The 23,129-nt window shown below is 48.2% G+C and overlaps 1 protein-coding gene across 1 annotated transcript; it reads right to left on the bottom strand.

Annotated features, from left to right (window-relative positions):
- Positions 1 to 3,085: 3,085 nt before the first annotated feature.
- On the bottom strand, positions 3,086 to 21,228 carry psmd8 (proteasome 26S subunit, non-ATPase 8). Its single transcript, XM_080184860.1, has 7 exons — positions 21,084 to 21,228; positions 18,068 to 18,140; positions 12,908 to 13,010; positions 10,628 to 10,793; positions 8,848 to 8,948; positions 5,265 to 5,376; positions 3,086 to 3,408 (listed from the first exon to the last, which is right to left on the bottom strand). Exons 1-7 carry the CDS (start codon positions 21,192 to 21,194, stop codon positions 3,271 to 3,273), a joined length of 804 nt encoding a protein of 267 aa, XP_080040986.1. The 5' UTR covers positions 21,195 to 21,228; the 3' UTR covers positions 3,086 to 3,270.
- Between the last annotated feature and the right edge of the window lie 1,901 nt (positions 21,229 to 23,129).

The following is a 23,129-nucleotide window of genomic DNA, read 5'->3' as shown; positions in this document are numbered from 1 at the left end:
AGTTGTGAATTAATTACTAAGTTCTTCCAGCTTGAGAGGAGTTAAATAGATAAATAAATAAACAATTTGCAAATCAACTTGTGTGTCATTTATAAAATCCTACTTCCGGCTCAGTTGTTCTTCGCAGATAGCGAGGATACGAGCTGCCCAATGCATGGTCCACAACGCAACGTGCTCAAAACGGTGACCTAAACAGAATCCCTAGAGTGCAGCAGGTCATTCAGCCCATCGAGTCAGCATCGAAAGAACATCCTAACCTCAGCCTCTCTCTGTAACCCCACACATTTATCATGGCCAATCCATCTAAGCCACATATCTTTGGACACTAAGGGGCAATTCATGGAATCCTGACAGTGCAGAAGGAGGCCATTCGGCCCACTGAGCCTGCACTGGGAACAATCCCACCCAGGTCCTAAATGTGTAAACACACATTTACCATGTTTATCCCCCTGACACTATGGGGCAATTTAACATGGCCAATCCACACATCTTTGGACTGTGGGAGGGAATCCACACACACATGGGGAGAATGTGCAAACTCCACACAATGACCCAAGCTGGGAATCGAACCCAGTTCCCTGGCGCTGAGAGATAGCAGTGCTAACCCACTGTGCCACTATGGCCACCCCTTTAGCATGGCCAATTCACCTAACCTGCACACCTTTGGATAACAAGGGGCAATTTAGCATGGCCAGTTCACCTAACCAACACGTATCTGGACACTAGTGGTTAGCACTGCTGCCTCACAGCACCGGTGATCCAAGTTCAATTCGAGCCTCGGATCACTGTCTGAGTGGAGTCTGCACATTCTCCCCGTGTCTGCATGGGTTTCCTCCCACAGTCCGAAAGACATGCTGGTTAGGTGTAACGGCCGCGCTAAATCATCCCTCAGTATCTCCGAATAGGGACTGGAGTGTGGCAACTAGGGGATTTTCAGTAACTTCATTGCAGCGTTAATGTAAGCCTACTTGTAATTGATAAACAAACTTATTTCATATTTCTCATCTTAGTGTCAAACATCTCTAGTGTCTAACATTGTCATCATTATCAGAAGTGTTAAGGTCCAAGGCTGTTGAGTTTTTCCTGACGTGGAGAAAATGGACACTGACTGGCTCTGTCAATAGCACTCCTACACCTGAGCCATAAAGCCCAGGGTTCAAGACTTGCTTCAGGAAATTTGTACCATGATAAAAGTGCCCGTGCAGCTCACATTCTCTGGGTGCCTCACCTGAGGAAAGATGTGCCGGTATTAGAGGAGACAAGGAAAGGATTCCACAAGACTGGATCCAACGGTGAGGAACTTCAGTTTCAGAGACATATTGGAGAGCTGATCTGATGAGGGAAATCCAAACTCACCAGAGGGAGAGGATAGAGAGAGCGGAAGCAGCGATGGAGAACTGAGGGGGCACAGATTTAAAGATAATTGGCAAGTGATGACATGAGGAAAATCTTATTTGCGCAGTGAATGGTTGGGATCTGGGAAGCACTGCCCGAGAGCGTGGTGGAGACAGGTTCAATCGCAGCTGGGATTATCTGGAAAGGAAGAATGTGCATGGTGACGGGGAGGTGGTGACGCAGTGGCAATAGCAAACGGCACCCATCGAGAGCCATCACAGAACCGACAGCCCGAATGGCTTATCTGTTGTGCTGTAATCACTGTTCCTAAATGCGTCGATAAAGTCGCCATTTGAGAGGGGGAGCTGACGGGTAGTGATTTAACCTGAGGATCACCACCTCAGGCAACGGGCAAGGTTGAGAAAGTCTTCAGAAAAACCCATCTGGTTCACTGATGTCCCTTTAGGGAAGGAAATCTGCCGTCCTTACCCGGTCTGGCCTACATGTGACTCCAGAACCACAGCAATGGGGTTGACTCTCAACTGCTCTCAGACACCTAGGAATGGGCAATAAATACTGGCCCAGCCAGCGGCACCCACAGTTCACAAATAAATAAAAAAAAGCCTCAGCTGGTGCGGGACTTGAACCGGTGGGGGGTGGCACAGTAGCGAGCACTGCTGCCTCACAGCGTCAGGGACCTGGGTTCGATTCCCGGCTTGGGTCACTAACTGTGCAGAACCTGCTCATTCTCCCAATGTCTGCATGGGTTTCCTCCCACACTCCGAAAGACACGCTGGTTAGGGTGCATTGGCCATGCTGAATTCTCCCTCTGTGTACCCGAACAGGCGCCTGAGTGTGGCGACTAGGGGATAGCCACAGTAACTTCATTGTGGTAAACCTACTTGTAACACTAACAAATAAACTTTAAAAAGGTTGAGAAAGCCTTCATAAATAACTAAGAATCTACTGATGGCCATGAAAGCGCTGTCGATTGTCAGAAAAACCCATCTGGTTCCCTTTAGGGAAGGAAATCTGCCATCCTTACCCGGTCTGGCCTACACGTGACTCCAGAGCCACAGCAATGTGGTTGACTCTCAACTGCCCTCGGGCAATTAGGGACGGGCAATAAATGCTGGCCTAGGCAGCGACACCCATGTCTCATGAGCGAATGAAAATAACAACCTTAGCCAGTGCGGGAATCGAACCCACGCAGTTGGCATTGCTGTGCATCACAAAGCAGCCAAGTGAGTTATACTGGCCCCCAAAATATTTCAGGACTGTGTTGAAGGAGACTGTTTCCCCCTCCACCCTGCAGCCTTTAGAAGTTTGTAAAGCTGCAACTTAACACGAAAAAAAAGTTCCTGAGCATTGACAAATCGAAGTGGAAAAAAAAAGACACTGCGATAATAGTCTGAGTTTAATTTTGGAATTAGCTGAACTTCCTCACATTACAGATAAAACCCAGCACTGAAGTTCAATTGGAGCTGGATAGAGTGTTTTAAAATTAAAATACTGACATTTATGCGTCCAGGGAGGCAAAAAAAGGTTCTGGAGGAAAAAAATTTTTGTTTTTTTGCATATTGGAAACTAAAGATTAAAAAGGTGCCTCGCCGTTAACTCCTGCAGACACTGAAACATTGCCAGCAGAACGCTGGGACTTGGCAAACCAGCTCTTGTGGTGAGCCCCCTCCCACATTCTGTGCAATCCACCAACTCGCTCACCCACACCTCCCCCCCCCCCCACCCACCCTTCCCAACAGCCAGTCCGTCAATACAAAGAACCCATAGTATCCAACCTTACCCCTGACCCAAACCATCGCAAACCAGACAATCCCTCCCAACCCCCAAAACAATTTTAAAAAAAACCGTCTTGCCAACCGGTCGCCCCCAAAACAAAAACAGTCCTTTCTCTCTCTCTCTCTCTCACGCACGCTATTAGACAATCATTTCCAGGTGCCTGGCGTATTCAATGACTTGTTTGGCCAACTCTGTGGATGGGACTGTAGCTTCCTCTGGCTTCTGCTGCTGGCTGGTGAAAGAGTAATAGTTATCAGGTCCTAGGAGCCAGCCACGCTGAGGAGAGAAGAGAGAGAGAGAGAGAGAGACACAGACATAGAGGTCATAATGAGTAAGAGTTGGCAGACTCCATCCATCTACATTATACACACAGACACACCACTGATACAAGAGGTGATAGCAATACCTTGGAAAGATTAGGCCCCAATCCTTGTAGAAGCGTAGCACATTTGTTCTATGGACAAGGACTATTTCAGACCACATCCTTTACTAATCCCAACATTAGCTGTATTTATACAATCCCATTATGAAGACTGGACAAAGTTAAATTAAGCCACGTAAAGGCAAGGTAGTCAAAAACTTAGTTTTAATCAGCAAGATTCCTACAGTGCAGGAAGCAGCCAGTCAGCGCATTGAGGCTGCACTGACTGAGGATCTTACCTAAGACCTAACCTCATAACCCCATGTATTTAACCACTAATCCCCCTAATCTACAACTCTCTGAACACAAAGACAATTTAGCATGGCCAAGCCAACCAAGCTGCATATTTTTGGACACTAAGGGACAATATAACAAGGCCAATCCACCTATACTCCAATGTTTGGACATTAAGGTACAATTTAGCATGGCCAATCCAACCAAGCTGCATTTCTTTGGACTGTGGGAGCACCTGGAGGAAACCCACACAGACACAGGGTGGACGTGCAGACTCTACACAGTCACCCAAGGCCCAAACTGAACCTGGGTCCTTGGCACTGCGAGGCAGCAGCGCTAACCACTGTGCCAGCATGCTGCACTGGAGCGTCTTAAGGGAGGGAAGAGGAGGATCAGAGGTTTAGAGAGGAAATTCCAGAGCTTGGGGCTGTGGCACGGGAACGCACAACCACCAATGGTCGAGCAACGATCAGGGACGTGCAAGGGAGCAGAATTAGGGAAGTGCAGAGATCAAGCAGGATGGTGGAGCTGGAGGAGGTCAGAGATGGGGAAAGTGAGAGGCCGGACAGGGACTGAAAATAAGGATGAGAATTCTGTTAACACAAGCAGTGTCTTCATCGGAAGCCAAGGCATGTCAGTGGGCATAGGGGTGAACAGCGCATGAGGGATAAGGGCCTGGGCAGAAGAGATCTGATGAGTTTATGAAGGGCAGAATGTGAGGCACTGGCCAGCAATGTGCCCAAATAATCAAGCCTGGCTAAGGCTTGCAGCAGGGTGAGCCGTGGCAGGGGTAAATTTGGTTAATGTTACCGAGATAAATGAATGGTCTTGGCAATGGTGCAGGGGGGTGTGCAATCAAAAGCTCATTTCAGCGTCAGATTTAACACCAAGATTGCGGACAATCTCAGGAGAGCTGCCAGAGAAAGGCAGAGGACGTATGATGGGGATGGTTAATCATGGCAGGGCGATAGGCAGGTGGAGAAATTCAAGAAGGGAGGATTTACCCTAGTTACGGTCACAGGGGAGGTCACTTGTGACTTTGGCAAGAGTCGTTTCAGTACCGGGGGGCACAGGTGAAACTCAGATTAGAGGGGCTGAAACATGGGAAGGGTTGAAAGGCCTGTTCCTGTGCTGTATCGTTCTGGGTTTTATGCAAGTTCAGGGATAGACAGACATGGATTATGTCTGAGGATAGAAATTGGGTGGGGACCCATCATCTTTCTGCCTCCGAAGGGAGGGGGTGGTCACTTTTTAATGTTACATTAACTCTGTTTCTCTCCACAGAGCCACTGATGTGTCTTCCCCAATTTATTCAGGGACACACCCATTTCTTACGCACCATCAACACATGGATTCAAATCCCCAGTGGTTGGTTCAGTCACTAAATTATCATTTGTCATCTGTAGCCTGTACTCCCCCACACTAATTCTCTGCGGCAGCCAATAACCGGAGTTAACTGTACACAGAGTACACCAACCTTCTTCGCATACTCGGTCATCTTCTTGGGTGTGGTGAAGAACAGTGTCCGTGAAGCTTCAGTAAATAATATATTTTCATAAGCCTTCTCGATGCAGCCGGCAATCTCATCCCTAAGGCAAAGATTACAGTTCATTAGTGGTAGGGAGGGGGGGAAAGAAAGAAAAAAAAAATGTGGGCCAACTTCAGGCTTCAAAGCACTTCCTGAAAACTCTTCCCACAAGACCCAAAGGTGATTGAACTAGGTCGAGGGGAACACAGCACAATGGTCCTCAATAACCCAGCTAGCTAAGGAAATTTGGCATGTCCGCTACGACTCTCACCAACTTTTAACATCCACCAAAGAAAGCATTCTTTCTAGTTGTATCACAGCTTGGTATGGGCTCCTACTCTAACCCAGATGACAAGAAACTATAATGGGTTGTGAACATTGTCCAGTCCATCATGCAAACCAGCCTCCCATCCATTGACTCTGTCTATATTTACCGCTGCCTCGGCAAAGCAGCCAGCATAATCTAGGACCCCACACACCCCGGACATTCTCACTTCTATCTTTTTCCTTCGGGAAAAAGATACAAAAGTCTGAGGTCACGCACCAATCGACTCAAGAACAGCTTCTTCCCTGCTGCTGTCACTTTTGAATGGACTTATCTTGCATTAAGTTGATCTTTCTCTACACTCTAGCGATGACAGTAACTCTACATTCTGCACTCTCTCCTTTCCTTCTCTATGAATGGTATGCTTTGTCTGTATAGTGTGCAAGAAACAATACTCTTCACTGTATCCTGATACATGTGACAGTAATACATCAAATCAATGTGAATAGCAGTGTGCTTGTCAATCACTGATTTGCCCAACCCCTTGCTGAATGTTTGCAATGACGCACTTACTCCACAGGTTAACACTTCGCTGTAAAGGGGGAAATCTGCCGAGATTTAAACTGGTTCTATAGCCAGACTTTTACATAAGGGGCTCACTCAACACTGGCTTGTCCGCCCTCCAAGTTCAATCACATTCGGGAACTTTGTCCCCTCCATCCTGGCTACATTCACGGCCAGGTGTGCCTGGAGAGGGAATAAGGCCTTTAATCACCTTTTAGTTTCATCATAGAATCCCTGCAGTTCAGCAGGAGGCTACGAATCCTCCTGACACTGAGGGGCAATTTACCGTGGCCAATGCACCTAACCCGCACACCTTTGGCACGTGGGAGGAAACCGGAGGAAACCCATGCAGACATAGGGAGAACGTGTAAATCCCACACAGACAGTGACCCGAGCCAGGAATCAGCCCATCGAGTCTGCACTGACAATCCCACCCAGACCTTCTCTCCGTAATCCCATGTGTTTACCCTGCTAATCCCCCTGACGCTAAAGGGCAATTTAACATGGACAATCCACCTAACCCGCACATCTTTGGAGGGTGGGAGGAAGCTCACGCAGAGAAGGTGAGAACGTGCAGACTTCGCTCAGTCACTGAGGCTGGAACTGAACCTGGGTCCCTGGCACAGTGAGGCAGCAGTGCTAACCACTGTGCTGCCGCGCCGTGCATAATGTCTTAAGTTTCCTTAACGTTTTGTTTTGGGCTGCCCTCCTCACTTTATCCCTTAGTTTGTTTTGTTAGTTTGTTTTACCAGATAGAATGGTGTGCAGTGCCTTGTCAAAGACCTTGAGGAAATCAAGGCATATGTCAGCTAGGTGTTTGCCATAATCATCGACAGAGCACATGCAGGCGCAGACTATATGAGAAAACAGAGCAAGTGGAAAGCTTCTCATGAAAGGTCACGGACCCAAAACGTTAACTCTCTCTGCTGAGTATCTACAGTATTTTCTGGTCCTCAGATAAAGGGAGCTGTCTGCTATCCCCAAGCCTACTGCAACTGTGCAGTGTGAAAGACACACTTCGCTGCCTTCTCCCTCTCTCAAAAACCTGCCTTTGCTAACAGCTGCAAACTCGGGCAAGAAACCCAACTCTGAAAAATGCCGGGCTGATATATTTAAGAACACAATATTTTATTGTTAAGGCAGGGTTTACTTCACAGCGGCTCAGTGGTTAGCACCGCTGCATCACGGCGCCAGGGACCCAGGTTCGATTCCCGGCTTGGGTCACTGTCTGTGCGGTGCCTGCACATTCTCCCTGTGTCTGCATGGGTTTCCTCTGGGTCCTCTGGATTCCACTCAGTCTGAAAACCATGCTGGTTAGGTGCAATGGCTGTGCTAAATTCTCCCTCAGTGTACCCAAACAGCGCCAGAGCGTGGCGACTAGGGGATTTTCACAGTAACTTGGAATCATAGAAGCCCTATAGTGCAGAAGGCAGCCATTCAGCCCATTGAGTCTGCACCAACAATTTCACCCAGGTCGTATCCCTTGTAACCTCACATATTTATCTCTCTACTCTCTCTAACCTACACATCTTGAGGCAATTTAGCGTGGCCAATGCACCTAACCCGCACATCTTTGGAGCGTGGGAGGAAACCAGAGTACCCAGAGGAAACCCATGCACACACAGGGAGAACACATAGATCCCACACAGACAGTGTCCCGAGCAAAGAATTGAATCAAGCTCTCTGGAGCTGTGAGATGGCAGTGTCAATCACTGCGCCACCATGTCGCTCTTCACTGCACTGTTAATATAAGCATACTTGTGGCACTAATAATCAAACTTAAAATTCATTGTGGATTGGCCAATTACTTAGAAGAAAAATCCAGGATGGACTTATTCCTGGGATGATGGGACTGACATTTGAGGAGAGATTAAGTCGATGAGGATTGTATTCACTGAAGTTCAGCAGAATGAGGGGAGATCTTATAGATATCTGTAAAATTCTAACAGGACCAGACAGGGTAAATGCAGGAAGGATGTGCCCAATGGTGGGAGAGTCTACAATCAAGGATCAAGGTTGTGGGGTAAACCATTTAGGATTGGAATGAGGAGATAGATCTTCACCCAGGGAGTGGGGGGCCTGTGGAATCCAACACCACAGAAAGCAGTTGAGGCCAAAACATTGTACATTTTCAAAGATTTATGAACAACTCTAACATACAATACAAGGGATCAAAGGATTTTGGCGGCGGCGGCGGGTGGGCGGGCGGGGGGGGGGGGGAAGGAAGGAAGGAAGGAAGGAACAGGGTACTGACCTGAGTTGGATGATCAGCCATGATTATATGGAATGGTGGAGTGGGCTCAATGAGCTGAATGGCCTGCTCCCACTCCCATTTTCTGCTTGTGTATGGTTGGCATGTCGCCCATCCCCAGTCAGTGAACAGCTCACCTCGGCCACTTCCGAGGACAGTTAGGGGTCAACCATTTCGCTGTGGAACTCACGTGCCACGTAAATTTGGCACAACATTGCAGACCGAAGGGCCTGTTCCCGTGCTGTGCCAATCTGTGTTCAATGTAGCCCTGACTTGGTTAAGGTCAATGGGATTTTGGAACCCAATAGTTTTGTAATTATCTTTTTTTAAAACTGAATTCAAACTGGGAGCTGAACCGGAGTTCTCCGTGTTACTATTCCACTATCATTACCCACTGCAATCCCAAACCCCGTCTCCTCCTCTGGAGGCCCGAGACGCGGACTGGAACTTACCGAATGGTATCCAGCAGGATGTCAATGAAGAAGGTGTAGCTCTCAGCAGGAATGTTTCCCTTTGCCAGGAACACTTTGTTGTAGCTTCCCTCCATCAGATACTGAAACACAATGGACAGGGATGAGACACATGCAAGCAGCATCCTTCATTTTCCAATTGCAACTCACCTTCTCCCTGCGGGGGGGGGAGCCGACTGGAATGTTCCACGAGGGGCCAGCATGGGATCATGGGCCGAATGGTCTCCCTCAGCACAATAAATGACCTCGAGGCCAAAATACAATCACTTAAAATCCTCAGCCCCATTAGGGTATGGACAGAGAATCAAGCAGGTCGGGGGTTTCCAAGCTGAGGGGTGGAGGTTGGCAGTAAAAAGACTTGCATTTGTATAGCACCCTTGATAACAGTGGCTCCAGAAACAACTTGATCGGTGAATCGACTCAAGGCTGGGCCTTTAAACTGGTCCGCAGCATCTGTTTTCACTTGCCACCCATTGCTAAGAGGAAAACCCTCCTCAGAACTATGGGCAGCACTGTGGCACAGTGGTTAGCACTGTTGCTTCACTGCGCCAGGGACCCAGGTGAGAGTCTCTGTGGAGTTTGCACATCTTCCCCATGTCTACGTGGGTTTCCTCCAGATGCTCCTGTTCCCTCCCACAGTCCAAAAGATGTGCGGGTTAGATGGAATGGCCATGCTAAATTGTCCCTTAATGCCAAGGGGATTAGCAGGGTAAATACATAGGGGTTACAGGGATAGGGCCTGGGTGGGATTGTTGACGGTGCAGACTTGATGGGCCGAATGGTTTCTTTCCACACCGTAGGAATTTTTTGATTCTTCTGCGATTCCAATGGGAAGTTAAGAGGGAGTACGAATATTTTGCTGCTCTTTTTGCTAGTAAATGCAATAAATTTATTAATTCATGCCCTAAACAAAATCATACACTTGGGTTGTAAAGATTAATGCTCTCAGCAACGATCCACAGGAGCCAACTGCTTCCTGACGCCTTGAGGTGCTTTCTAACCAGTAAACTACTGCTGAAGCACAGCAGGATGTGGGCAACCTGCACAGCACAATCTCGCAGATGACCCGATGATCTATTTTACTGACGCTGATTTGGAAAGTGGGGGGGGGGGGGGGAAAGAAGAGAGAGAGAGAGAAGATTTGTTAGGACAGTGGGGGGAGAATCATCCCTGTTCTGTTTCGAAAAATACCCGGGGATTTTTGCCATCCACCCGAGAGGCAGACGGGATCTCAGTTTAAAGACGGCACTCTGACAGTGAGGCACTCTCGCAGTACTGCACTGCGGCATCTGTCTGGATTTTGCACCTCAGCTCTTTGGAATGGGGACCAAGATGTGGAGGTGCCGGCGTTGGACCGGGGTGGGCACAGTAAGTAGTCCCACAACACCAGGTGAAAGTCTAACAGGTTTATTTGGTAGCTTTCGGAGCACCGTCCCTTCATCGGGGAGTCCGATTAAATTCCAGCTGAAGGAGCGGCGCTCTGAAAGCTCCTGCTACTAAATAAATCTGTTGGACTTTTAACCTGATGTTGTGAGACTACTTACTTGGAATGGGAAGCCAACCGCTTGACTTTGGACTCAAAAGGTGAGTAAGCTGGGAAAGGCAAATACGTACAGATTAGTGGAATCCAAGCTCTTAAAGAGATGGTATGAGTGTTTAAGTCATTTCAACGAATACACACTCTGCTAAGTTCTCTAACCTTCCTTCCCCCACACCCCTTCACCCCATCCAATTACCCCTCCTGTGGCCTGGTTGTGTGTACCTGCTCGAGTGAGACCGGGTGCTTGATGTAGACATTTGTTTGAATATCTCTGGCTGGCAGTCTCTCCAGCTCAGTGTGGAACTCAGCCACACGATTCTGAGACAGGAGGAAGAGCAGGTTCAGACCCAGCAGCTGGTGCTTGTAGGCAGACTCGGGCAACTCATCCCTGGAAAGGCAAAGAGACAGGCGTCAAATCCACAGACAAATGCAGCACCTGGCACACGAGAAAAGCAGCACCAGCTCCGGGCTATGGTCGAAAAGCACTTTACAGTGGCACAGTGGTTAGCACTGCTGCCTCATAGCGCCAGGGATCCGGGTTTGATGGCTGTCTGTGTGGAGTCTGCACATTCTCCCCATTTCAGTGTGGGTTTCCTCCAGTTTCCTCCCACAGTCCAAAAGATGCGCTGGTTAGGTGCACTGGCCCTGCTAAATTCCCCCTCAGTGTACCCGAACAGGCGCTGGAGTGTGGTGACTGGAAGGTTTTCACAAAAACTTCATTGCAGTGTTAATGTAAGCATACGCTTTCAGCTGGACGTCAGCTCTGTGTATGCATGGCGATGTGGGCACGCTATTCTTTAAAGTTTATTTATTAGTGTCACAAGCAGGCTTACATTAACACTGCAATGAAGTTTTTGTGAAAATCCCCCAGTTGCCATACTCCGGCTCCTGTTCGGGTACACTGAGGGAGAATTTAGCACCCTAACCAGCATGTCATTGGACTGTGGGAGGAAATCGGAGCAAACCCACACAGACACAGGGTGAACGTGCAGACACCACACAGACGTGGAACCAAGCCAGGAATCAAACCTGGGTCCCTGGCGCTGAGGTAGCAGTGTTAAACATTGTGCCACCGTGCCGCCTCTAGAACGTAGTGTTACAATCATAGCTAGGGTGTAGAGAAAGATCAGCTTAATATGAGGTAGGTCCATTCAAAAGTCTGATGGCAGCAGGGAAGAAGCTGTTCTTGAGTCAGTTGGTACGTGACCTCAGGCTTTTAGTATCTTTTACCTGAAAAAGGTGGAAGAGAGAATGTCTGGGATGCGTGCATGCTGGAGATCTCCTGCTAGACCTGAGTGGCGGTTGTTTGGGTTACATGCCAAAGGCCAGGTGACAAGCTTGGAACTTGTACCCAGCATAGGGCAACACCTTCCAGAGGTGGGACAATGAGAAAAAGGAGTAGAAACCAGATCCTGAGGATAGTGTTTCATTTCCCCACCACTGTTACCTTAGCAGGTGTGTAGACAGTTCAGTTAGATTGTGGATACTCTATCCATCTACCTGCCTCAGTTCCATAGCCCTTATCTATCAATCACAGCTTTTCAGATTGTCAACTGATGCCCAACCCAACAGCTTTTGAGTGGCTGCTCTGTCCAAGACTGAGAGAAACTTCAAAGGGTTGTGAATGTAGCCCAATCCATCACGCAAACCAGCCTCCCATCCATTGACACTGTCTACATTTCCCGCTGCCGCAGGAAAAGCAGCCGGCATAATTAAGGACCCCACTCACCCTGGGCATTCTCTCTTCCATCTTCTCCCTTCAGGAAAAAGGTACAAAAGTCTGAGGTCACGTACTGACCGACTCAAGAACAGCTTCTTCCCTGCTGCTGTCAGACTTTTGAATGGACTTACTTTGCATTAAGTTGATTTGTCTCTACAGCCTAGCTATGACTGCAACACTACATTTCGCACTCACTCCTTTTCTTCTCCCCTGTGTACTCTATGAACAGTATGCTTTCTGTACAGCACGCAAGAAAGAATACTTTTCACTGTATCCCAATACATGCGATAATAGTAAATCAAATCGGATCCCCTCTATCCTTATCACCGCTCTCACCATCATAGAATTGTAGAAGCCCACAGTTCAAGAGGCGGCCATTCGGCCCATCAAGCACGTACCGACCACAATTCCACCCAGGCCCTATTTCCGTAACTCCACACATTTACTCTGCTAATCCCCAGTACTAGGTTCAATTTAGGATGGCCAATCCACCTAACTTGCACATCTTTTGAACTGTGGGAGGAAACCGGAACACCCGGAAGCCCATGCAGACATGGGGAGAATGCAAAACTCCGAAACAGACAGTGACTCAAGGCTGGAATTGAACTCAGGTTCCTGTCGCTGTGAGGCAGCAGTGCTAACCACTGTGTCGCCCACGAACATAAACACAATCAGATTATTGCCAAATCTTTGATGCAAAGGGACTCTAAGCCCAGCCTCTGCAACCCGTGCCCAGAATTTAACCCATTTTGGAGTCCCCAGTGTCGCTGGACACCACTTACTTGTAGTCGAAATAGTAACACTTGAGCTGTGCCATGTAGCGTTCAAACGAGGGGATATCCTTCTTCAGGATACTCCACTGTGCCCCGATTTCCAAAACATCCCCTTCAGAACAAAGAGACACAGACAAGAACTTTATTTAAGGATAGAGTCACCAACAACTAGGGAAGTGCGATTAAACAAAAATGTTAACTCAACAGGGCAACATGCATCTGCACAGTCCACTGATAGTAACAGAATACTACGATGTTAGCAAAGCAATGAATATATATATATTTTTACGTTTATGAGGAATGTTTAAAAATTCAGCTTTATTCTACAGGCAGTCAGTATGTCTGGAAGGATATTATTTACTTCAACCATGTAGTGTTTACTTAGGAGAGAGCTAATTGATTTTTGTTTATAGATGGAGATTCCTCCTGGGGGCTTTGATTAAGTTGATTGACAGGGTCATGTGATAATGCGCAGAGCTGGATCTGTAGCAGGGAAACACTAAGCAGTTGTTAAAGACAGGCATGTGCAGGCTGTTCCTGAGAACTCTCTCCACAAAATCTCTATGGAAGCTTCAAGACTGTTAACAATTTCTAGCAAGTGTGCCTGGGTTGGCTAACTATACTTATTTAAAAGTGATTTTGATCTAGGCAAAGGAGCTTATTTGGAAATGGAATGATCATAAGCTAGGAAGTAAAATAAATCTACCTTTCTTTTTTCAATACTGTTCAAATGTTGATGGATAGACTGCTTTATTTGTTAGAGTTATCTTTAAACTGCATTAGAAAAGATCCCTAATGTGTCAGTGGAATTAGTCCTGGAGTGAAACATCGCATCTTCACGTTTATGCCAAAATAAAAATGGTGGGTTCCCAATGTAACTTGGGGTTTTAGTCCAGCACCCTACAAATATCTTCAACCGTTTCTCACAGGAGAATGGTAGACAATTATTGGACAGGGGTTGGAGAATTGGATTGAAAAACTTTCAAGAGAATCTTTAAAAGGAGAGTGTTTCAGGGAGCTGGAGACAGAAAGGGTTGAAAATGAGACAGCCGAGAATCCCTGAAGGTTAAAGGAGATTATGAAGGGAGTGCCACAAAGGCTCGCCAGGGTGATTGCTGAGAGATGTCAGGATTGCCCTGTAGAGATCGAGCAGCCTGGCCCTGGAATCATGAAATATATTTTCAGAAGTGATGTCAACGGGCAGCAAGGTGGCACAGTGGATAACACTGCTGCCTCACGGCGTCAGGGACCCAGATTTGATTCCTGCCTCAGGTCACTGTCTGTGTGGCGTTTGCACTCCTATGTGGATTTCCTCCCACCATCCAAAGATGTACAAGTTTGGTGGATTAGCCATGGTAAACTGCCCCTCAGTGTCAGGGAGATTCGAGCAAACGTGTGGCGCTACTGCAATAGGGTCTGGGTGGGATTGCGGATGGTGCAGACTAGACGGGCCGAATGGCCTCCTGTTACACAGTAGACATTCTATTATTTCATTAAAGCACATCTTTGGACACTAAGGGGCAATTTAGCGTGGCCAATCCACCTATGGGGAAAATGTTCAAACTCCACACAGATAGCGACCCGAGGCTGGAATTGAACCCAGGTCCCTGGTGCTGAGAGGTAGCAGTACTAACTGAAGCATTCTAAATTCTCACAGGACGAGACAGGCTAGGTGCAGGAAGGATACTTCCCCAATTCCCCTGGGGGTGGGGAGGGGATTGAGTATGAGGGTGAGAGGGGGGAGTATGAGGGATCTAGTGGTTTGAGGGGTTTTATGGTAGATGGGGGTTTTAATTGGAGGGGGGGGGGGGGTGATATCAGAATCTTCAAGGGACAGAGTCTCAGAAAGGCAGGCCATTTAGGACAGAGACGGGGAGGAATTTCTTCATTCAGAGGGTGACAAATCGTTGGGACTCTGCCCCAGAGGCTATGTTGAGGGCTGAGACTGATATTAAAGGTACCTTGCGATATGGGGAGAATGTGGGAAACTGAGTTCAAAGATCAAATATATGAATTAATTGAAAGGCAGAGCAGGCCCTGAGGGGCTGAATGGCCTCCTCCCAGTGGTGCGCAGGTGGAGTACCCAGGCACAGATGGTGCTGTGGTGCCAGTTACACATCCCATTAAAAGGAAAAAAACAGCTGCTTTAAACATTGCTAATCACTTTAATTGGAAAGCAAATAACTGTACGCTAATGATCTGAACATACAATGGGATCAGTGGAACAGAACAATCTTGAGATAAGCCAATATTAAGTGCAGCGAGTCATATACATAGAGTGTGTGCAATAGCAAAGCTGGATACAAAGAATAAGAACTAATGCGACAGCTAACTTTATGGCTGGGGCAACACAGCGGCACAGTGGTTAGCAACTGCTACATCAGAGCACCAAGGATCTGGGTTCCATTCCTGGCTTGGGTCACTGTCTGTGTGCAGTTTGCACATTCTCCCCATGTCTGCATGGGTTTCCTTCAGGTGCTACAATTTCCTCCCACAGTCCAAAGATGTGCGGGTTAGGTTGATTGGCTATGATAAATTGCCCCTTAGTGTCACGCTAAACACTTGGGGTTACGGGGATTGGGGCAGACTTGTTGGGCCAAATGGCCTCCTTCCGCACTGTAGAGATTCTACGATTGCAGTGGACTAAGACAAAATGTGTTCCAGTCTAACGGGAAGGTGATGTCGAAAGATTGGACAGTCTTTTGAGTGGTTGTTGGATGAGTTACTCATGCATTTAATACTCCAAAATAGGTCTAGTCGTGATTCTAATCAGGGTGGCAGTAGTTAGGTGCCGTGGTACAGTGGGTAACAACCCCATCACTAAGCTAGAATCTCCACGATTATTTTCTTGTGTCACAAGTAGGTTTACATTAACACTGCAATGAAGTTACTGTGAAAATCCCCTAGTCACCACACTCCGGGTACACTGAGGGATAACTTAGCACAGCCAATCCACCCAACCTGCACGTCTTACAAACTGTGGGAGGAAACTGGAGCACCCGGAGGAAACCCACACAGACACGGGGAGAATGTTCAAACTCCACACAGACAGTGAACCAAGCCGGGAATCGAACCCGGGTTCTGAGAGGCAGTGGTACTAACCACTGTGCTACCGTGCCACCTGACTTCAGGACTTGATGCCACGGAATGGGCAACCAGGTTGAATACCGGGCTGTGAATCCCTCCAATGTGCCTGATGGCTAGCAATAAGGTTAGCACCTGGACAAGGTTCTTGCAGGGGTTAAACAAAACCTTGTGTTTCGCAGTAATACCACTGCTGTATTGACGTAAGTCTCCTTGTGACGTTAATAAATAAACTTTTAAAAACTATCAGATCGTATGATGAAAGAGAAGTAGGCTATTTGGCCCATCGATTTTGCGCTGCCATTTAATGAGGTCATGACTGATCTGATGTAATAATCCTCTTCCCACCAATATTTCTTGTCCATCCCTAATTGCCCCTTGAACTGAGTGTGTCGCTTGGCCATTTCAAAGAGCAGTTCAAGGTCAACAGGTGCAGCAGGTAATGAAGAAGGCAAATGGAATTTTGTCCTTCATTGCTAGAGCGATGGAGTTTAATAACAATGAGGTTATGTTGCAGCTGCATAAGGAGCTGGTGAGGCCACACCTGGAGTACTGTGCACAGTTTTGGTCTCCATACTTGAGAAAGGATATACTGGCACTGGAGGAGGTACAGAGGACATTCTGAAGTTGAAAGGGTTGGCTTATGACTCACTGCCCTTAATGATGGCTTATCTCAAGATTGTGCTGAGCAGACTGAGGCTATACTCATTGGAATTCAGAAGAATGAGGGGAGATCTTATAGAAATATGTAAGATTATGAAGGGAATAGATACGATAGAAGCAAGGAAGTTGTTTCCACTGGCGGCTGAAACTAGAACTAGGGGGCATGGCCTCAAGATAAGGGGAAGCAATCTCGGACTGAGTTGAGGAGTTTTCACACACAGGGTTGTGAATCTGTAGAATTCCCTGCCCACTGAAACAGTTGAGGCTACCTCACAATGTTTTTAAAGCAAGGATAGATAAATTTTTGAACAGTAAAGGAACTAAGGGTCATGGTGAGCGGGGGGGTAAGTGGAGCTGAGTCCACAAAAAGATCAGCCATGATCTTATTGAATGGCAGAACAGGCTCGAGGGGCCAGATTGCCTACTCCTGCTCCTAGTTCTTAAGTTCAACCACATTGCTGTGGGTCTGGAGTCAGATATGGGCCACACCAGGTTGGCAGATTTCCTTCTCTAAAGGAACAATCGGACGTGTTTTTTCAACAATTGACAATGGTTTCATCAGTAGATTCTCAATTCCAATTTTTTTTTAACTGAACTCAAATTCTACTATCTGCTGTGGCAGGATTCAAACTCGAGTCCCCAGAACATTAGCTGAGTTTCTAGATTAATAGTCTAGTGACACCACCACCGGGACATCGCCTCCCCTTGATTAACGATCTAGTTCAGCCTTGAACTTAATGCCTCTACAGCCCTCTGCGGTAAAGAATTCCACACAGTCACTCCCCTCAGAAGAAATTCCTCCTCAGCTCTGCCTTCAATGGGCGACCCCCTCACTCTGAGGTGATGCCTTTCGATCCCAGACTCTCCCACACGGGGAAACAACCTCTCAGCATCAACCCTGTCAACCTCTGAGAATTCAATATGGCTCAATCAAGTCACAGAATCCCCAAAGTGCAGGAGGCTATTCGACCTATCGAGCCTGTATCGACAACAATCCCACCCAGACCCTATCCCTGTAACCCTACACATTTATACTTGTAAACCACCCCCCCTCCCCGACACCAAGGGGCAACTTAGCATGGCCAATCCATCTAACCTGCACATCTTTGTACGGTGGGAGGAAACTGGAGCACCTGGAGGAAAGCCACGCAGACACGAGGAGAATGTGCAAACTCCATATAGACAGTGACCCCAAGCCAGGAATCGAACCCATGAGGCAGCAGTGTTAACCACTGTGCCACGTGCCATCTTCTAAACGCCAATGAGGAGAGGCTCAACCTCCCCTCGTAAGAAAACCCCTCCATACCCAGGATCGACCCAAAACAAAGCAATCCATCTTGCATTAGGTTAAACTTTGCGGTTCCACGTTAAGCACCAATACAATCTGCCGGGGGTGAAACCGCGGTGGGTGACGATACTCACGGGCTAGAATGAGCTGTCGCTTGGTCAGCTTGGTCCCTGAAGTGGGCAGAAAGTTCAGTTCCAACAGTGCTACCTGAAACAGGAACACACAGCGTCAACTGATGCAACAGGGCTGAAAGCAGGACACAGTTTGATATTTAATCAGCGCTGCAAAATGGGGTGTACAAGGGCATCAAAGTTTGTAGATGTCACAAAACTGGAGTATGAGTAAATAACGTGGAGATTCGTAGCAGGAGGACAGGGGATAGATCGGTGAAACGTTTGTAGTGGAGGGGCCTAAGTGGAGGTTGTATCCGGAGGTTCAGTCGAAGGGTCATCCAGACCTGAAACGTTGACCCCACTCTCTCCCCACGGATGTTATGGGATCTGCTGAGATTTTCCAGCATTTTCTGTTTTTATATCTGGATGTGGAAGATGGAAGAGGATAAAGAAGGTGGCAGGAGGGGAAGGGTGGGGGATAAGGTGTGGTGGGGGAGAAGGAGTTCTGAATATATTTAAGACACAGGTAGGTAGGTTTCTGATAGACAAGGGGAATTAAGGGTTATGGGGAGAAAGCGGAACTGATCCAATTCAGATCAGCCATGATCTTATTGAATGGCGGAGCAGGCTCGAAGGGCTAGATGGCCTACTCCTGCTCCTATTTCTTCTGTTCTTATGTTGAGTTACGGTCCCCGCCTTGAGTCTCTCAGGGTGGGGGGAGCAAAGGGCGTTAGTTTTCCTTTCCGCAGTCTCTTCATCCTCTGCTCCTGCCCATCTTGGGTTTCCCAAGGGGAGGAGGGTTGTTAGGAGCATGCGGATCTTTCTGCATTCCCCCAGCAGGCGACGTGGGTCAGGTGCAGGACAGATCTCATGTTCAGTTTGAGGTGGGAGTATGATGTTGGAAGTAAGGGTGGGGGTAGGGGAACTTGAGTGTCTCTCCCTCTTTTAGCATACCCGGGCGGATTTTGGCAGGACGAGGTTGGCACACCCCACCACCGAGGAGTGGTGGGTGAGTATCAACCCCCTCCCTCACCTTGAGCTCAAGGGATACGGGTCAGGAGATTGAGGTGTAGCGGGGGAGGTTATCAGGGAACCATTTGAGAATGTGTTTTAGGTTCCGAGGGGAATTGGGGATTTACAGGGTGTGAAAGGTTTACTGTCAGTGTCACAAGTAGGCTTACATTAACACTGCAACGAAGTCACTGTGAAAATCCCCTAGTCACCACACTCCGAAGCCTCTTCGGGTACACTGAGGGAGAATTTAGCGCGGTCAAAGTACCCTAACCAGCACATCTTTCAGACTATGGGGGAAAACCAGAGCACCCGGAGGAAACCTACACAGAAAAGGGGAGAACATGCAGATCCACACAGTGACCCAAGTCATGAATCGAGCCCGGGTTCCTGGCACTGTGAGGCAGCAGTGCTAACCACTGTGCTGCGGTGGATATTTAGAGGGTTTTGAGGGTGTAGTTAAGTGTTATTTAGGCTCGGGAGTGTGTGGGTAGGGTTTCCTCAGGTTTAGTTTTGGATTTCAGATGTATTTAGGTTACTAGGGTCTGAGTCTCTTGTCCACTTTGTTTTTTCGGGATGATAGTTAAGGTTAATAGCATGTATTTAGGGATTTTTAAAGAGTATTTGGTTGCTGGGGTTTCAGTCCCTCACCCACCTTCACAGTTGTTTTAGGGGTTTTAATATACTGGGGAATATATAGGGTTATTTGGGGATTTTTAAGGATATTTATTTACTGGAGTTTCTTGCCCACCTTCAGACTTTCTTAGATTAGTCAAGATTTAATGGCTGTTTCTTAGGTGGGGAGGGGGTTCTAGAAGATTATTTGGGACATCTATTCACTGGGGTCTCAGTCTCTCGCCTGCCTTCAGAGTTTTAACTGGGCTTTAGTGGACATTTCAAGATTTTTTAGGATATTTATTGACTGGGGTCTTTCTATATCTCTCACCTTGACCCGTAGCTCCTCATACTTTGAGGGCACCTAGATGATTTTTAAGGGATTTGGGGACTACTGATGGGGTATTTGGTTTAGTTAGGGAGTTTTTAGGCATATTTCAGAGATAGTCAGTTTTTTTAGGTTATTTATTGGAGTCAGAGTTTCTTCCATCTTGAGTTTGGCCAGTGGCTTCACATTGTGGGGATTTTAAGGATGTTTTGGGGTTATTTAGTTTATTTAGAGGATGTTTGGGATTATCTAGAGGATTTTAAGGGTGTTCTGGGGATGATTTAGTTTATTTGGGGCTGTTTGGGATTAACTGGGGGGGGTGGTTTAGTTTATTTAGGGGCTATTTGGAATTATCTGGAGAATTTTAAGGGTGATTTTGAGGGGATATTAACTTTATTTAGAGGCTGTTTGGGATTATCTGGGGTGTGATTTAGTTTATTTAGGGGCTGTTTGGGATTATCTGGGGGATTTTAAGGGTGTTTGGGGGTGATTTAGTTCATTTAGGGGCTGTTTGAAATAATCTGGAGGATTTTAAGGGTGCTTTGGGGGGTGGATTTAATTTATTTAGGGGCTGTTTGGGATTATCTGGAGGGTTTTAAGGGTGTTTTGGGGGTGATTTAGTTCATTTAGAGGATATTTGGGGTTACTTGGAGGGGGGGTGGTGGTTTAGTTTATTTAAGGGCTGTTTGGGGTTTTTAAGTGTGTTTTGGGGGTGATTCAGTTTATTTAGAGGATGTTTGGGATTATCTGGGGCGGTTTTAAGGTGTTTTGGGGATGATTTAGTTTATTTAGAGGATGTTTGGGATTACCTGGTGGTTTTTAAGGGTGTTTTGGGGATGACTTAGTTTATTTAGGGGCTGTTTGGGATTATCTGGGGGGTGGTTTAGTTTATTTAGGGGCTGTTTGGGATTATCTGGGGGGTGGTTTAGTTTATTTAGGGGCTGTTTGGGATTATCTGGGGGGATTGGGGGATATTTAGTTTATTTAGGGGCTGTTTAGGATTATCTGGGCGGGGGTTAAGGGTGTTTTGGGGGATATTTAGTTTTTTTAGGGGCTGTTTTTTATGATTCAGAGAGTTTTTACCTTGAGCTTGGCCAGCAGCTCCTCACACTTGCGGAGGTTGGGGTTCTTGCGGCTCCACTCGCTCCGGAGCAGCTCCAACATCCCAACCGCCTGCTCCAGAGGCCCGGCCATGACTGCGCACCCGCTCTACGGCACCCGCTGCACGGCATCACCGGGGCAACCACCCCGCTTCGCGACACCGCTTCACGACGCCCCGCCGCTCACTGTACGGCACCCGGGCGTACGGCACGTACTGTACGGCATCACCGGGGCAACCGCCACCTCCACGCTGCTTCACGACACCCGCCGTGAGGGGACGTCCCGCTTCGCATTTGTGCCTCACTCTACGGCAATCACCGGGGCACCCGCCCTCATCGGAACTGACGCCCGCCGCCATCTTGGGAAGGACATTGGCTCTTAAAGGGGACGCGTCCCTCCAGAGAGGGGGAGAGAGAGAGAGTGAGTGAGGGTGAGGGGTCGTTTCATCTGAAAAAAAAAACTACATTTGAAAAACTTCTCGCCCCAACATGTTGGAGGAACTGTGAAAAGAAAAGACTGCAGTTGGGCTGCTCGACTAGGGGAGGCAGTGCCAGACATCAGGAGGCAAGAAAAGAATTACATTCATCGTGACGAGGAGAAACCGCCAGGAATAATATCCCCCCCCCAAACATCACCCCCCCCCTCAAACATCACCCCTCCCCCCCCCCCCCCCCCAGCATCACCCTCCCCCCCCCAGCATCACCCCTCCCCCCCACATCACCCCTCCCCCAACATCACCCTCCCCCCCCCCAACATCACCCCTCCCCCCCCCAACATCACCCCTCCCCCCCAACATCACCCCTCCCCCTAACATTACCCTCCCCTCCCCAAACCAGGCAAACCCTCCCCCAACATCCCCTTTACAACCTCCCCCACACTTCCCATCCCCAACCCCACTCCCGCCCCCATACATAACCACCCAGCCCCCCCCAACATCACCCCCCCCACAACATCACCCCCCCACAACATCACCCCCCCTCCCAACATCACCCTTACCCCCCCCCACACCCAAACCCGGCAAACCCCCACCCCATCCATGTCCCCCTCCCCCAACATCCCTCTACAACATCCCCACATTCCCATCCCCCCCCACCCCACGGCACACACTCCCAACCATCCCCCAACACCACATTCCCCCATGCCACTCACATCCCCCTCCCCAACGTCCCCCACCATCCCGCCCCGGCATACATCCACCCACCCACCTCTACATCCCAGTCTCTATTTATTTATTAGTGTCACAAGTAAGGCTGACATTAACACTGCAGTGAAGTTACTGTGAAAATCCCTGAGTCACCACACTCTGGCCCCTGTTTGGGTTAATCCAGCCTAATCTTTCGGACTGTGGGGGGAAACCGGAGCAACCCACGCAAACACGGGGAGAACGTGCAGACTCTGCACAGACAGTGACCCAAGCTGGGAATTGATACAGGTCCCTGGAGCTGTGAGGCAGCAGTGCTAACCCACTGTGCCATCATGCCAAGCTCAAGATGGGAGTGACACAATAAATATCCTAAAAAAAACCTTATCTCCCCCAAAACGTTCCACAATAACCTTAACACCACCGAAAACCCTGTAGGTTTTAAATAAATGGATGCCCTACAGTAAACAAATACTCTTAAATATCCCCAAAAACATCCCTTACAAAAGAACATCAGCTGAGCACAGCCAGATCCCATAAAGTTCTCCGCGCAGTGGTCAGCACTGCTGCCTCACAGGGTTCGATTCCCGGCTCGGCTCGCCGTCTGCGCGGAGCCTGCACATCCTTCCCGTGTCTGCGTGGGTTTCCTCCCAAAGAACTGCGCTGGTTAGGGTGCTAAATCCTCCCTCCGTGTTAACCGGAAACAGGCGCCGGAGTGTGGCGACTAGGAGGGGAAGGGTTGGGAGGGGACACCGATTTAAAATAAAAATCATCCGACTGGCCTCGGAACTTAGGACCTGGGAGAAACATCTCTCCCTCCGCACCCCCACCCTGAGAAGACAAGACGGTGGGGTTAAAGTTCATGCATGCCGTAAAACAGAAAGAGA

The sequence above is a fragment of the Carcharhinus amblyrhynchos genome, unplaced genomic scaffold, assembly GCF_965287045.1.
Source record: "Carcharhinus amblyrhynchos unplaced genomic scaffold, sCarAmb.v2.hapA scaffold_976, whole genome shotgun sequence".
Lineage (NCBI taxonomy): Eukaryota > Metazoa > Chordata > Chondrichthyes > Carcharhiniformes > Carcharhinidae > Carcharhinus > Carcharhinus amblyrhynchos.
The sequence above is the reverse complement of the archived record's forward strand: the minus strand, read 5'-3'. Positions and strand labels throughout refer to the sequence as shown.